Raw genomic sequence first — 16,359 nt, 5'->3', positions numbered from 1 at the left:
TTCTTCTGCTTCTTCTGCCTTGGTATGTTCAGGTCTTGCAGGTGTGGAATCACTAGGTCTTTATGTTGTTGTCTGTATTTTTGCCCTGGCGTCTACTCATCTCTTCTTCCTCTCTGTGCAGGCAGTGTCTGTGTCTGAGGGTGCCTCTTTTGTTCCAATTGATAGTCTTGGTCCACTGGGAGTTCTTGGTCAAATCAGTGCTGTTGGGCTCTGTTTCTCCGGGAGCAGCTTAGTCCAATCAGTGTTAGTGGGTTCTGTCTCAGGGAGCAGTTGTTCCCAATTGGTGCAGGGTGGGCTTATGGCTCCGGTGTTTGTTGGGTTCATAGGGGCTGGTTTTTTTTTTGGTGAGGGAGCAGGGAAAGGTAGCTGCCTGATCCCTGGGGCTCCAATGGCTGTGGGGAGGGGCAATTGCCCCCAGGGCCTAGGGGCTAGAGACCTGGTCTGCCCGTCCAGAGATGGGGCCTTACCTGTTCCCGGTTGGTGTAGGGTGGGCTTATGACTCTGGTGATCTGGTTCATTGGCTGGATGGCTCCTTCTCTTGCGTTCTCAGGTCACACTCTGCTTGCTCACCAACTCCTCAGCTGATCTTGTTTCCTCAGACTGCAGGCTGCAGGCATCTGAAACCTCTCCTTAGCTGAACAGGTTGATTAGTAGGGTAATCTCACCAATGCCTCCAAGTTGTTGGACTTTGCATGATCGATGGGCAGCTGGGTCTGGGGTCAGCCTCGGGCAGGATGCTCGGGTCCGTTCTGGTCGCGTCCCATGGCAATGGTTCCTTCCCCGAGTGCTGGAATTAAAGGCCGACTATATTCTCTTTTTTAAAAAATCCTGGCTTTAGCATCTATTTATGCACACCCTTAGCATGATGTCCCACAGTAACATGTCCCAGGAGGGTGGGATCCTTGGGTACCTGTTCTCCTCACCATTCACTTTTCCAAAGAATCTCCCTTCAATATTAGATCTAAAATTGTGACATTCATTCCTCTAATTCCTTTAGAGAAACAAAATTATCACAAAGCAAATCAGAAACTTAATCAGTGGTTCATAATTGAATATTGGTATCCTAGTTAGGGTTTCTACTGCTGTGATAAAACACCGTGAACAAAAGTAACTTGGGAAGTAACAACAGCTTATATTAAATCCATCGTCCAAGGAAGTCAGGGCAGGGACTGAGGCAGGAGGTGATGCAAGAAGCCATGGAAGAGTGTAGCTGGAGTTTTCTCTCCGGGCCCTGCCAAGTCCCAGCAGTCCGACAGCCCACTTATAAAATAAACACACAGACGCTTATATTATTTAAACTGCTTGGCCATTAGCTCAGGCCTATCATTATATAGCTCTTACTCTTATATTCAGCCCATTTCTATTAATCTATACCTTGCCACGTGGCTCGTGGCTTACCAGCATCTTCACATGCTGCTTGTCATGGCGGTGGCTGGCAGTGTCTTCCTGACTCAGCCTTCTACTTCCCAGAATTCTTCTCTCTCCTTGCCTGCCTACATCCTGCCTGGCCACTGGCCAATCAGTGTTTTATTTATACAGAACGATATCCACAGCAGAAGAATACTGCTCACTGGCTTGCTCCCTCATGGCTTGCTTGGCCTGCTTTCTTATAGCACCCAGGATCACAATGGGTTGGGCCTTTTCACATCAATCACTAATTTAGACTTGCCTGGAGGAGGCATTTCTCAACTGGGAGTCCCTCTTCCCAAATGACCTGGCTTGTATAAGATTGACATAAAACTAACCAATCAGCTTTTCATAGTTAAAATTGTAGGTGGATTACCTAAGCATATTTTGTTACATTTTTTTTTGTACTTAGTTTATGGCTTGAGAAGAGAGATGAGCAGGAGATACTTTATAGGAAGTATCTAGTTCTAGGGTTGTTGTTCTAGATATGGATCACACTGTCACCCAGAGGCTTAGGGTAGGAATCTCTTCAGCACATGGGATCTTAGATTCCAAAATCTGTCTCTTTTGCTAGGCTGAGCTTTGTCTCTTTTTCAGAACAGGAATCAAGTATATATATATTCTTCTAGAAGACTAGTACTCTGTGTGTGTGTACATAGATATACATATATATCCTTTGGGGAGGGGTATATAGTGTATGTTTGTCCATGTGGTGGGGGTGTACATGAGTGCACATGTGTGTAGAGGCCATAGGTTAACTTTAGGCATCTTCCTCCATGACCTTCTACCTAACTTTTTTGATTATTGTGTACATGTTGAGCAGTTCTCTTAAAGTTAAAACAATCTAACAAAAGACAGCACCACTGAGATCAGCTACATTTTCTTTCTTCTTTCTTCTTTGTTCAGAATCTACAACTTAATGTCCTCAGCTGGGCACACCTTTAATCCCAGCACTCAGGAGGCAGAAGCAGGCAGATCTCTGAGTCTGAGGTCAGCCTGGTCTACAGAGCAAGTTCCAGTACAGCCAGGACTATACAGAGAAACCCTGTCTCAAAAACAAAAAAAGCCAAAAACAAACAAACAAACAAAACAAGAAAAAAAGTTATACAGAGCTAGCAACAGACAGTCACCCTGAGATCAACACACTTTCATTCTTTCCTGTTCTCATTTCTCTGGGGTTTAAAGTGTATGGTTGCAATTCTTCTTACTTACCTAATATTTATGTAATTTTAGAGTAGATATTTTACTCTTATCTGTGACACTAAGTGGAGAGAGGAAAATATAAGCAAATCTCTTTCTTACAGGTATCAGAAACTGATGTGCAATTTGGCCCAATGAGATTTCATCAAGACCAACTTCAGGTACTATGCTGAAATAATCACATTTCAAATTTCTTTAATGAGGAGGATGCTTAAAACTATACATTTAAGCCGGGCGGTGGTGGCGCACGCCTTTAATCCCAGCACTCGGGAGGCAGAGGCAGGTGGATCTCTGTGAGTTCGAGGCCAGCCTGGTCTCCAAAGTGAGTACCAGGAAAGGCGCAAAGCTACACAGAGAAACCCTGTCTTGAAAAAACCAAAAAAAAAAAAAAAACTATACATTTAAGATATATGTTCTTCTATGTAGATACTAGCACTAGGTCACATTTAAATTTCTTGGACTTGGTAACAATGTTGTAACCCTTTCTTTAGGAATACATGCTGAGATTAAAATTTAGGGTTGCAATAAAAGGGGGAGTCTATAACTGTGCATACACTCACATGTGTATATACGTTGAGAGGAGGCACAACCAGAGAGGCAAAGGGCTGAGTAGTCTAGAGGACGAATTTGTAAGGCATTGTCATTCACAACTTCTCTGTAAGTTTGAATTTTTCCAAAATGAAAGTTAGAAACATAGCCTTTTCCATTACACCCAGTTTGTTTTTATTTTGGGGACATCGCCTCATATAGCCCATGTTGGCATCAGGGCTGGAGAGATGGCTTAGTGGTTAAGAGCACCTATTGCTCTTGCAGAGGACCTGGGTTCAGTTCCAAGTGCTCACACAATAGCTTACAACTGTCTGTAACTCCAGTGCCAAGGGATCTGACACTCTTTTCTGGGACTCTGGGGACACTTTACACATGTAGTGCACATATATACATGCAGGCAAAACACATGTACCCATAAAATAAAAATAAATAAATCTTTAAAAAGTGATAAAAATGTAGCCAAGTTATTGGAAGCTTCCTGCCCATGAACTATGTTTGCTATTGTGTTTTAACTCTGTGACCGAGGCAGACAGAGGTGTGTGTTTGTGGTTCTTTGCATTTGTGGTATTTGAACAGTTGGGCAAGCTTTCAAGGAGGTGAAGGATTTCTTTCAGTTTTGTAGGCGACCTCTGTCTACCAGGCTGCTTGTTACCACACAGTGTCTGTAGCCTCTTGAGTCTAGCTCTGAACTGGTGAAGCAGAGATGCTTTGAACCGGATTTATTGGGAGACCTGGTTGAATAGGGAGGAGGCAGCAGATTCAGGATTTATGTGGTACAGGCCAGGCACGAAGACAATCAGTTATTGGCCTGGCATTGGCGCAGATGCTACCTATGTTGCCTGGGCTCTGTGCTCCTGTCACTTACCCAGCAGGCTTTAAAATATAACATTGTAGTCTTCCAATCTTCTCCCTCATATTCAGAATGACTTTTTAACTTGGAGACATTACATAAAATTTGAGTCAAAGCATGTCAAGTACATCATTTAAGGATTATGTGTCTCAAGTTTCACTAAATGCTAGCATTTGCCATCTGAGGCATTTCACTAGAATACCAGCATTGCTATACTGTGTTAACTTTCTGTTTGCTAACATCAGTATTTATGTGTTTTGATTCTATTTTAAAATACAATGTTCTCCCAAGTCTATATCAGCAAAAGAAACAAGTGTATGTCCCAAGCACTTGGACATCCAGATTAGAAAGTAGCATTGACTTTTGGACAGTGAATGCTAATATCCCTGAGTTATATATAAGAAAAGAATGTGTATTTACAGATGTTACATTCACATCTTATGCCTTCACCTAAACATTTGAGAATTTTCTGTGGCTTATTTAAAAATGACAATTATAACAAGATTTTTAAAAATGTGTTTGTTCTCTTTTGACCTAGGTACTTTTAGTGTTTACCAAAGAAGATAACCAGTGTAATGGATTCTACAAGGCATGTGAAAAGGCTGGGTTTAAGTGCACAGTCACCAAGGAGGTGCGGGCTGTCCTTACCTGTTTCCTGGAAAAAATCCATGATATCATTATCATAGACCATAGAAGTCCCCAAAAGCTGGATGCAGAGGCACTGTGCAGGTAAGCCAGAGACCCAGCCTACAGAGTCCCATTGGCCTTTGTGATAATAAATGCAGCCTGTAAACACGTTAAGTTAAATTCAATCTCAATTTCCTTATGTACAAAATAAACAAGGCGCTATGACCCCATTGTTTCTAGGACTAATCTTTATTTAACAACCATTAGGATTAACAACCATTAACATTTAATTAATCCCAACTATCATTTGCATATTACTGAAACAAGAATGGTTATAATTTCCTATATTTAAAAAAATCCTTTTGTGTCTTCATGTGGATGTGTGCCCACATGTAGAATCCAGAGGTCAATATAGGTGTCCTCTTTAATCATTCTCCAGGTTTTTGGTTCGTTTGTTTGTTTTGAGACAGGCTCTCTCATTGGACCTGACTCTCATCTTTTCAGCTAGGCTGGCAGGCCAATAAGTTCTAGGGATCTGCCTGTTTGCACTTTCCCCAAGCCCTGGGCTTATCAGTGCATGCTGCTGGGCCAGGATTTTACTTGGGCAGTGGGGATTCAAACTTGTATGACAAGGCCTCTAGGAACTGGCTCTTCCTAACTGGTAGCTCTCGTGTGACTCCAGAATTGAACAGTACACAGGAGGCGTGACTGGCCAGTGAAGAACAGACCTTTACAAACGTGGTTCCTGACATTCTTGTCCTGATAGACCCTGGCCAAGAGTCTCCAGTCTGTCTTTGTTGACTTCTGCCTACCACTTCATCTTCATCTTGTGGGGTGAGAGTTTGGGGTGGGGTGGGTCCTTGTGTCATCGCTAGTGAGTTTTCTAGAGGCAAGAGTAGGCCCTACTTGTTTTTCAGGCCAGCTTCACCTTGCTCTCAGCCTTTATCTGATTTGTCTCTTAAGATCATCTCTACAAAGGCATCTGCCCAGTGTGAACTGTTTCATCGAGAAATGTCTCCAGTATCTCATTCCTTAACTGACTTGACTTGCTCTCGGTCGACCTGTGCAGCCCGTGAGACCTTAGCCCTGACAGAGCGCTATTCTTCCCTTTATCCTCCTTTTAGGGGACACCTAAGCAATACCAGCCTGTGGAATGCTTTTCATCCGTTGCTGACCTGTCCAAATTATTCAGCCGTAGCTCTTTACTGGGCATTTGGAACTCCATGTACTCCTGTGAAATACCTTCTTGAAGGCCAAATACTTTGTCTGTTGCATTTGCAAATACTCCTGTTTCAGAGCCTTATTTTGCAAGTCTCAGTTTTAGATACCACGTGTGGTACTATAGCCGTATGAATGAAAAACCTGCATCTTGCCTCTAGGGAACATGATGATCTAGTTGCAGAGTGTGGTGGCTAACTTCAGCTTGTCAGCCAGACTGGATTAAGACATGCTGAAGGCATTAGTGAGGTTCCATGCCGTGGGTTGGGGTCTTGGACTAGAGAAAAGGGGAAAAAGGAAAGAGCCACCGATCTCCAGAGCTGCTCCTTCTCCTCCCTCTACTCCTGCTCTGCTATGAGTAAGTCCCTTTACCAGGCTGTGAGCTGCTCCTGCCCAGCCTTCCCCACCATGATGGACTGTATCTTCTGAACTGTGAGCAGAAACAAACTTGTCAGCAACTACTGAAGTTGCTCATCAGTTATAGCACAAGAACAGTAACTAATACATAGAATATCTTGTTTCATATGGCTATGACATAAAGCTTGAGACTAGGTAATTTATAAAGAACAGAAATTAGGGGCCGGAAGGATGACTCAGTGCCTAAGAGCACCTGCTGCTCTTCCAGAGTGTCCGAATCCAGTTCTCGGTACCCGTGTCAGGTAGCTCACAACTGCCTGTAACTTTTGAGACAGTCTCACTATGTAGCTCTGGCTGTCCTGGGACTTGCTATGTAGACCATAGTGAGTTCAAACTCACATAGTGGCCTTGAGCTCACATTGATCTGCCTGTCTCTGCCTCCCAAGTGCTGGAATTGAGGGCGTGTGTCACCATACCCAGCTGACTACCTGTAACTTTAGCTGGGGGATGGGGTTAAGGATCTCAATCCCTCTTTGGGCCTCTACTCTCACCTACATACACATGGCACACACTCACAAGACATATCCATGTATATATAAATACACATTAACAACAAAGAACAAAAATTGTCTCATAGTTCTCGAGACTGAGAAAACCAAACTGAAGGTGCTGGCAGGGTCCGTGGTCTGGCTGCATCCTCTGTAATGACAGATGGCTATGTGACATCTCCTTTATCAGTGCCTTACTCTCAGTCACTGGAGAGCAGCCCGCATGGCCTAAGTTCTTAAGGCCCTACTTGATGCTATCCCATTGGCAATACACAAACTGTGGAGGGCACATAGTCAGGCCATGCAGAGACAGGTAGGTTCACTCAGAAGAAGAGATTTATAAGGAAAAGGGCGCTTCAGAGAAGACATTTGAGTTGAAGAGTGAGGGATGGACAGAAGTTTTGAAATGAATAAAGGAGACAGAGGGTGGCATAAGTAGGAGCAGCAGGGTGTGCAGGCTCCTCTGCTCAGTGTTCATGGCTGTTGGTCAGACAGTTGAGTGTGTGGCCCAAGGGAGGCCGGGACAGCAGTCAGGAGCCAGATACAAAGGCCTAGTGTGCTTCGCCAGTCTTTTGACTACTCTGGGTAGTAAAGACACTGATACTCTGGGTGTGGCAGCACAAGCCTCTAATCTTCCATCTAAGAGATAGAGGCAGACAGTCAGAATTTTGAGACCAGTCTAAGTAAGCTACAGAGTGAGCCTCTGTCTCCACGGCATTGCAGGGACTAATCAAGAGCTGTTCCTGACTGTGCCCGGCATACAGTAGTCTCTGCAGCTAAAGTACCAGCGAGGAAGGTGGCGAGAAGGCTCTGGTTCTGTCCCATCCCTGTCTGCGAATCCTGGGGTGCTGAGCTGTACTTACCATACAAACAGACGGCTTTGCCCTGGTGAGCGACAAGGCTTCTGTGAGCTTGCCAGGGACTTGTGTTCCAGCTTCTGATGCCCTTTTGGTCTTTACATTCTACATCTGCTTAGAAATCCAAGATAGGCTGGTCAGCTGTGGTTTTTCCCACCATGTAGCAAGAAGGGACTGAAGGAATCCAAGAATATAAGCAGACTGAAAACAACGCTTCACATTGTGCAGTTGAGGAACAGCAAACCCTGATCCTCAGGTGTGGTTTGAGAGCTGGAAAGAGCAGACCAGCGCCCTGTGCAACACACACACACTGCTCTTGACGGTACTATCCAAGCCTCAGTTGTACCTGTTGTGGCCTGGCTTACACCTCAGACCTGAGAGAAAGATGGCTCTGACATCTGGGTTTCAGTGGCGCTAAGAAAACTGATAGCGCCCGGCGGCGGCGGCAGCGGCAGCGGTGGTGGCGCACGCCTTTAATCCCAGCACTCAGAGGCAGAGGCAGGCAGATTTCTGTGAGCTCAAGGGCAGCCTGGGCTACAGAGCAAGATCCAGAACAGGCTCCAAAGCTACACAGAGAGACCCTGCCTCGGAAGACAAAAAAAAAAAAAAAAAAAAGAAAAGGAAAGGAAAAACTGATGACTGTGTGTCAGCAGCCTGCAGAAGTCACTTCCATTCCAGGGTGAGTGACAGGGTAAAGAAGGGTGTGTGTGTGTGTGTCAGGGTTGGGGGGTGAGAGCTGCCTAAACATAATGACAGGGAAACAATAGCACTAATGACTGAGAAAAAGTGTGTGTGTGTGGGTGCGTAGACATGCTTATATGTGTAGGGGTGTGCATGCACGTGGAAACTGGAGTTTGACATGGGGATCGTACTTGGTCAGTCTTCACCTTATCTTTTAAGGCAGTCTCTCACTCATCCTACAGCTTATCCTTTAGACTAGACCTGCTGGCCATGGACCTCCATAGCCCTCCTGCCCCAAGTGCTGGAGCTACAGACAGGCACTCCTGGCTTTTACATGGGTGCTGAAGATCTGAGGCTAGCACTTGGCCAACTGAGCCATCTCCCTAGCTCTGACTATTCTTTTGTGAGAGAGTGCAGACAGTTTAGAAGATATAAGTTTGGTGTGCTCAGAAGAGGTGAGAAATACTCCTTGGTGCCACGGGAGCATAGCTGCATAACAGAAGGGCAGGTCTCATGGAGGAAGCTAGAGGAAAGCCCCGGGTAGAACCCGACATGCTCTAGCGGAATTAAAGTTCCCATGGATGCAGAAACGAGACTGAGCTGAAGATGAGAACGTGGCTCAGCGGGTACAGAGCTTACTGTGCAAGCATGAGAACCAGAGTTTAGATCCCCAGAACCCATATACATGCCGGGTGTGCATGACCCACTAAGATGTGACCTCTGGACAAGCTGGTTATCTAGGTGGGCTGAAACAGTAAGCTCCAGGTTCAACTGAGAGACAGTGCCTCAGTGAATAAGGTGGGGAGTGATTGAGGATGACTCCCAGCATGACACCCCCAACCCCCGCCCACAAACACAGATACACGTTCTTCCCCTCAGAAAAGGTAGAACTGAGTGTGTCATACAATTTCTTGATTCGCCTTGGTCTGAAGATCCTTTTTACCACTGTATTCCCTTCTTTTCAGTCTGGAACTCACCCGTGGCAGAGAGCACAGCAAAGCAGAATAGACCTGTATGCAGCTCTTTGCAGGGCTCTGTTAGGTTCTCACAGTGAGCCTCCACCAGTCCTCTTTGTCAGGGTTACTGTGGAGACCATCATCAGAATCATTTGGAGTTGTCTCATTGGTCGGTTCCCCGCTATACATTTCTGGTTCTTTACCTAATAGCAAATCCTCTGATGTTTAGCAGGGCATGTAGCCATCTAAAAAGTGCATTGCATTCTTTAGCTTTTCTTGCGGCTATCCATTGGAAATGATGCATTTTCTGGGATGTATCCTTGATGGGAGGGAGCATGGTATTTTTCCTTGTGTCTAGAATGTGTGCATCATGGCTCATATTCCGATAACCTTAGACCACAAAGAAGATCTTGTTTAGACAATAATAGGGAAATACACAGTGAAAAATTCAGGTTCCTGGTCCTGCAGAGTGCTATGGCAGCTCCGAACTGTCCCTCTGCTTATCTTCCATGTGTGAAACAAGAATAATATATATGTATTTGGAAACAGGGTCTCTCTCCATAGCCCTGGCTGTACTGGAACTTGCTATGTAGACCAGGCTGGCTTTGAACTCACAGAGGTCCACCTGCCTCTGATCCTCTGCCCCTCTGCCCCTGCTTCATGCTTGGATTAAAGCTACGAGCCATCATGCCTAGTAGGAATATATATATTTAAACCACTGTTTTCAGGGGTTTTGTATCATGTGTAGTCAAAGGCAGTGCACTTCTGAGAGCCCAGTTTGCTTGGTCTTTATAGTCACATGACTTTGAAATCTGTCTTCCTAATGTCCATATGCACACTTTGACTGTGCCAAGTCATTTCTTCCCTAGTTCCATGAATTCTAAAGCAAGGACATTAGTTTTTAAGGCTGTTGTGTCTCATGCTAGGTTCTGTTTCTGGCATTCCTATTTCTGGCCGTTTGTTCCTTTCCACTAGAGAAAGTCAGGTGTATACTTCTGTCTGTATTTAGTAGAGTTTAGCGCTGCTTTGATCTCTCTTCTGCCTCTTCCTTGACACGGTGCCCCTGTTTATTTCCTCCAGCAGTGGGCAGGTCACCCAGAGTCCTCCCTGATCATCATTTGCACGGTTGCCTACTTGCCACTCCATTACTGCTAAAATACTAAGAACTTATTTGAAGTGGCTGGCTGGAGCCTTAAGCACCCTTTCTTCATTCTCCATCCCTTTCACAATGAAGGGCATGATGGAAACACGTAAGAACAATGCAGTGTCCTTAAAGTCACAGGAGCAGCATTCACAAGTCCATGTTCCTTCTTCAGCACCGGAGATTAGAATCAGCACTAGTATTATTACCAGGAGTGCACTGGCTTTGTGCAGATGAGGACCTGCTGTACCAATGACCCTTCTAGGCCTGAGTGACCCTCCCCTGGCCTTTCTCTCCGGAAACTGAGTCTGGTCTTCTCTGGGCAGGAAGACCAGAGGTGGACACTTAGCTAGCATGCCCTATCATGACCTGTTTGAGAAGTCTTTTCCAGTAGAATTCTGCGGTGCCTTTAGGTTGGCTCCTGTGGGGAAGGAGGGCAGGTGAGAGCTAGAGTCCAGTGGACACTGGGAAAACAGGACTGTTGAGAAAGGTGGGGGTGAGCTGTGTGCCCAGGAGAGAGATTAGCTGGGCCCCAGAGCTGCTTCTCATTCCTGAGCAGCTCTCCTTGAGGACTACTCTCTGTCTGTCTTTAGACTCTAAGCCTTCCTCAGCCTCAGACCCACAGAACCTGCAGTCTGCATGCCCCAAAGTAAGGGTGAGGAGAAGGTAAAGGTTTTGCCCAGTCTGTGATCACATTCATGCTCCAAGGGTAGGGATGGTGTTTTAGACTCATTTCTGTTGCTGTGATATAATATCTTGAAGAGAGTTTATTTTAGTTCACAATCCCATGTTATGGTCTGTCATTGTGGGGAAGTCAAGGTGACAGGAACTTAAGACAGCTAGATACAGTACACCCGCAGTCAGAGGCAGAGAAAATTAGTGCTTACATGCGTGCTCACTTGCTTGCATTGTGCTCAGCACAGTTTCTCCACTCTTAACACAGTTTAGGACCTCCTGCCTAGGAAATGGTGCTACTCACAGTGGGCTGGGTCTTCCACATCAGCTAACTTACAAAGACAACCCTACAGACATGTCTGTAGGCCAACGGGTGCAAACAATCCCTCATTGAGACTCTCTTTCCAGGACATTATGGGTTGTGTCAAGTTGACACATAAAGTGAATCATCACCAGTAGGTAATTGGGACAGAATCCACATGGATACTTAAGTATCTTAAAGTAGTTACTCTCTGGCTTTTTACAGAAAAGTCTGCCAGGACCAGGGCACCCCCTGTATATGATAACTCTCTCACAGACATCTAGAGTAGTTGTGTTATGTACCATCTCTGGGGGAATTGGGAAGTAGCCACCCAAATCATTTTTGTGTTCTGTGATTCAGAAGTAGCTCTGTTTTGTTGTTGCTGTTTTTTAAACTAATAGAGCTGAGGTAATGTAGTCAGCCTTGGCTGGTTTCTGTCCCATCCTGAACATGTCCTCCAAGAGGCCAGCATAGTTCTTCCTTGACTAGAACAGCCTGCATATGGCCCTGTCTGCTTCTTCCTCCAGTGGCTGGTTCTTTTTAGACAGCTCTACCTTCTTCTTGTGGAAGATGAGTTCAGGGCTGTTGTATGCCTCCAGCAGAGAGTTCCTTTCCCCTCTCCTCTGCATCTCATGGATGTCTTCCCCTGATCTCTTGGCTATATTGTCCTCACTCATGGTCCATATAGCTGCTTCCCCTGAGGGTTGTGTTCCTGGTTGGGTGGAGACCCTCACACTCCTTGGGTGACATCAGTGGGGCAATGTCGTCTACTTGTGTCCACCAAACCACTGTCTTAATCTTTGATCACAGGTGCTGATTCTCTTCATTGTGACTGACAACAGTATCTTGTATTTCCTAGTCTTAGTTTGTGGTGGTGTGATTTTTTCCTCCAGTTTATCTCAGAATTCTTTATTCTTTGTGCTGCTTAAAATACAGTGACAAGCTGGCTCCTGGCCGCCCTGATCTCCACTGTCTGCATAGGCAGGAGCCTGTGGAGTGCATGGATGCTTGCATCTCCTTCCGCAGGAAGTGATTGTGGCCCCTTTCACATAAGCACAGTGTAGGGGAGATTGCTCCCCACACTAACCTAGGTAAATGCATCAAGTGCAGCACCTTAGCTGTTTCATTTGCACGTGATAATTGTCATGGTTATCACAGTCCACTAATGAGGAGTTTATCACCAAGGGAAGAGCAAGTAGCCAAGAAGGTGACTCCAGAGTGTGAATGGAGTTCTTCCCCTCTCATTTCCCTCCACAATTGTAACTGTACAACTAAAACTATGAAAGTATATCTATTTTAAAGAAATTTTTATATTTAAAAGTGTTTTATAAATTATAAAATATTTTATACTTATTATTTAAATTTTTGTCTTTTTAAGGTCTATCAGATCATCAAAACTCTCAGAAAACACAGTTATTGTTGGTGTAGTACGCAGGTAAACTTTTTTTTTTAATATTGAAACTCAGATGTCAATGTAATGTTATTATCAGATGGGAAAATAAGGGCTTGCCTGTGGCAGACCCCCTTTGAAGTCTGGTCTTCTTTACTCCTTAGCATTGTGTTTTTTTTCTTTGCTTGAAGAAGGGAGGGAGCTCTGCTCCTGGGTGTAGTTTTCTGATTTTGAACTGCCCCTTACAAGCAAACTATAAGACAATTCCATTCTCTTAAGGGTGAAGGTTTTTCAGATGTGTCTTTCTAGGGCCTTTAATTTAGGGATTTGTAAGGATCTGGGTGACATATAAACGCAGGGCATCTTCTTCTCAAGTTAGAGCAAGGAGAAGAGCAAGTCCTTAAATAAAGACTATTTATAATCAGTAGAGACAGAAATGCTTCTGTGTCCTTTTATCCTCTAGAAGTGGAAAATACATAATAGTTTAAGTATATATACTTTTATATATTAAATAGATTTCTGGGCACTGTTCAGTTGTTAATATAACCTTTGTAATTTAAGTATTAAAATACCTGGTGCAGTGCCAAGTGCCTGTAGTCCAGTATTCAGAAGGTCCAGGAAAAAGGATTGATGGCTTAAGTCTAGGAGTTTGAGGCCAGCCTGAGTAACACAGCAAGCCCCTATCCTCCCAAAGAAATTATAATAATATCTGTCCAGAAGACTAAAGATGAACTTGAAACAGAAAGGCTTTTCAATTCCATACACAAATATCTGATTCCCATGGAGGTACTTGTTGTGTGACTGTTGAAGACTGTATAAACTAGTGAACACTGCCTAACCCTTACCGTCTTCCTTTGAAGGGGGGACAAAGAGGAGGTGTCTTTAATGCCCTTCATTGCTGCTGGCTTCACAAGGGTATGTACCTACTTCTCAGTTGTACAGGAATAATTCAGTAAGGGAAACTTTTACCTCAGTTTGGTGTCCAGCAAAAATTTTCAATTATTTTGAAGAAAAAAAAAATGTTCCTGTTCTGTGCTGCTTTGTTTTGGCTTTGTAGTCTGCTAATCTGCAACACTTCACATCCTTAGTCTCAAAACTATGCCTGCCCAAAGCCATCCAAATAGAATAAAGTGCCATATACTGGCATGCTCATTTCCAAGTTCTATTAAGAATGTGTTTTTACAGTGCTTTTGTGTGTACTTGAAATTTCTGAAGTTAGTTCAGTGATTCTGGAAATGGGGAAACCCACGCACTGGCTCCTCTTCCTCTGCTTCCACCTTTAATCTGTTGGTTTCTCTTAAACCAAAAGGCTTCTTGGGATTTTAGTCAGCTGATTGTAGATGAGGCCATAGGTGTTGGGGACATAGTTGAGTGGAAGGCCCTGGGTTTGATTTCCAGCACCGAAACACAAACAAAATCAAAAGGCATTTGAGGGAATAGATGGGTGTAGATGTAGGTAGAGGTGCATACCTATAATCCCAGCACATTGAAGGTAAAAATAATTTGGTAGATACATAAAATTTTTATCCAGTGAAAAATCTGACTTCATGGGAGGCTGTTTATTGAAGTGAATAAACAGACATGATTCCTTATCCCAAGACCTCAGTTGCAGAGCAGTCAGTGATCCTTGTCTGTCTCAGGGCCTCCACCCCATCTGATGGAGTGGCGTAAACACTGTACCCAGAGATCTCTTCTTGCTGTCCCTGGAGACTCAGCAGTAGGCACCTGTATGTGCAGCCATCTTGAGTGTCCCCTGGAGTCCTGGCTGCTCTGGGCAGATGGTCCAGTGCTCTGCATCCCTGTCAAGAGGTGAGAGCTAGAAAGTCATCTCTGACCTCTGGGGGAGGAGGGCTTGGCCTTCAAGCCTGCAGACCCATCATGCCCCGGCCTCAGTGCTTACCTCTTCCCTGCTGGGGTTGCACCAGCTTTGCTTTGCTTTTTTGAAGTTTTTTTATTTTGATCTATGTGTTATGGGTGTTTTGTCTGCATGTGTATCTGTGCACATCGTATACATGCTTGGTGCCAGCAGAACAGAAAGAGGTGCCAGACTCCCCTGCAACTGGACTTAGAGATGGTTGTTAGCTACCATATAGTAGTTGGGAATCAAAACTGGGTCTTCTGGAAGCTCAGCCAGTGCTCTTAACTATGGAGCCAACTCTCTAGGCCCACTACTTGACCTTTTCATTCCTACAACAGTTTGTAGACAGAGTGCTTCCTCCTGCCATCTCTGTCCTTATGGAGGTCTGTAGTGGGTAGGAACAGCATTACTTTTCTTGTTTATAAGTGAGGAGGCAAGCTCAGGAAGTGTCTGGTTAGGATCATACAGCTTTTTAAAGCTTGAACCTGGCATGTCCACATAAACCTAGAGTGCTTGTCACTCAGACAAGACACTGATCATGGACATCTGCCATCACCTTGGTAGCAGAGGGGCCTCCTCAAACAGCCCATGTCCCATATTGATCTGGCTGGGTTTGGTAGATAGTGTTTTGCTGAGGCTCTGCCTCCTAGGCCTCAGTTTCCTCCTCAGTCAGAGTTACTATACATTTATTGTGCAGATAAGAGCAAAGAACTCTTTTCAGAAACAGGAGTGAGTCAATGTTCTTAAGTGTTTTCTGTCAGAATGAAGCTACATTTGGACCTCTAGCAATGAGTCCTCCATTAGCCAGTTCTGTATCAGTAGACTCTATTGCAGACCCATAGTGTTCAGGAAAGAACGCTCCACATGTGAACATGTGTAGACCTTTTCTTGTTATTGTTCCCAATATAGTACAACAGCTGTTTGCACAGCATTTACCTGTGTTCGGCAGTGTAAGTGTTCTAGAGGTCACTAAAGTATACAGGAAGATAGCATCATTTACAAGTAAACACCATGCCATTTTATATAAGGGAGTTGTGCATCTCTGAGCATACCCTGAGGCGACTGTATGTGACAACGTAGTGACTTCTAAGATACCATCATGAAATGTGTTCTTCGATGGTAGAATTGATCATTTTCGTGTAACTCTGCCCTTTGCTCTGTTGTGGGACATTTCCATGACATAAAGGTTGTCATACAGAACGCTTCGTGTCCACAGCAGTAGGAGGCACTGGCAGACCCATGCCTTGTCCTGCTCGCTTGCTTGCAGATGGTCACCAGTCAGCCTCTTTGGCAGTTAGTGAAAATGTTTCCCAAGTAGGCACTCCCTCCCTCTTTGAACCACAGCTGTGAGAAGTGCAAGTGTGCTTTGTGTGCAGGGAGCTTGTCTGACTTGGAGCACAGAATGTTATTCCAGAATCTACTTGGAAACCCAATATAAACTTTCTATACGGTCTCACGTCAGCTTTAAAAGTGACTGGGAGATAAGCAGAGAACCCTAGTGTTTCTATTTTTAAAGTTAATTTGGTACATTTAAATTTTGTCTCTCATCTTCTCTTGTACATTAATGATTACAAAGTAGTTTTTAAGTTTCTGAAAAGATTTTTTTAGAATTTCTTTGGGGCATGCATCAAAGGTTCTTCTTTTTCTGTTTATAGAGGTATATAGAGAACCCCAACATCATGGCCTGCTACAATGAACTGCTGCAGTTGGCGTTTGGAGAGGTGCGATCACAGATGAAACTCAG

General features: G+C 44.5%; 1 protein-coding gene across 3 annotated transcripts in view; it reads left to right on the top strand.

Annotated features, from left to right (window-relative positions):
- Pde8a (phosphodiesterase 8A) overlaps positions 1–16,359 on the top strand; it is a 134,720-nt gene that overhangs the window by 75,385 nt on the left and 42,976 nt on the right. For all 3 annotated transcript variants that reach the window (XM_052714258.1, XM_052714260.1, XM_052714261.1), the window contains exons 2-6: positions 2,712–2,768; positions 4,545–4,735; positions 12,746–12,802; positions 13,618–13,672; positions 16,271–16,359. In XM_052714258.1, the coding sequence (XP_052570218.1) occupies positions 2,712–2,768; positions 4,545–4,735; positions 12,746–12,802; positions 13,618–13,672; positions 16,271–16,359 (449 nt within the window). The remainder of the gene's footprint in view (positions 1–2,711; positions 2,769–4,544; positions 4,736–12,745; positions 12,803–13,617; positions 13,673–16,270) is intronic.

This window comes from Peromyscus californicus, unplaced genomic scaffold (assembly GCF_007827085.1).
Source record: "Peromyscus californicus insignis strain IS unplaced genomic scaffold, ASM782708v3 Scaffold_4__1_contigs__length_199733344, whole genome shotgun sequence".
In the NCBI taxonomy this organism is placed as follows: Eukaryota; Metazoa; Chordata; class Mammalia; order Rodentia; family Cricetidae; genus Peromyscus; species Peromyscus californicus.
This window is presented reverse-complemented; position numbering and strand designations above follow the sequence as displayed.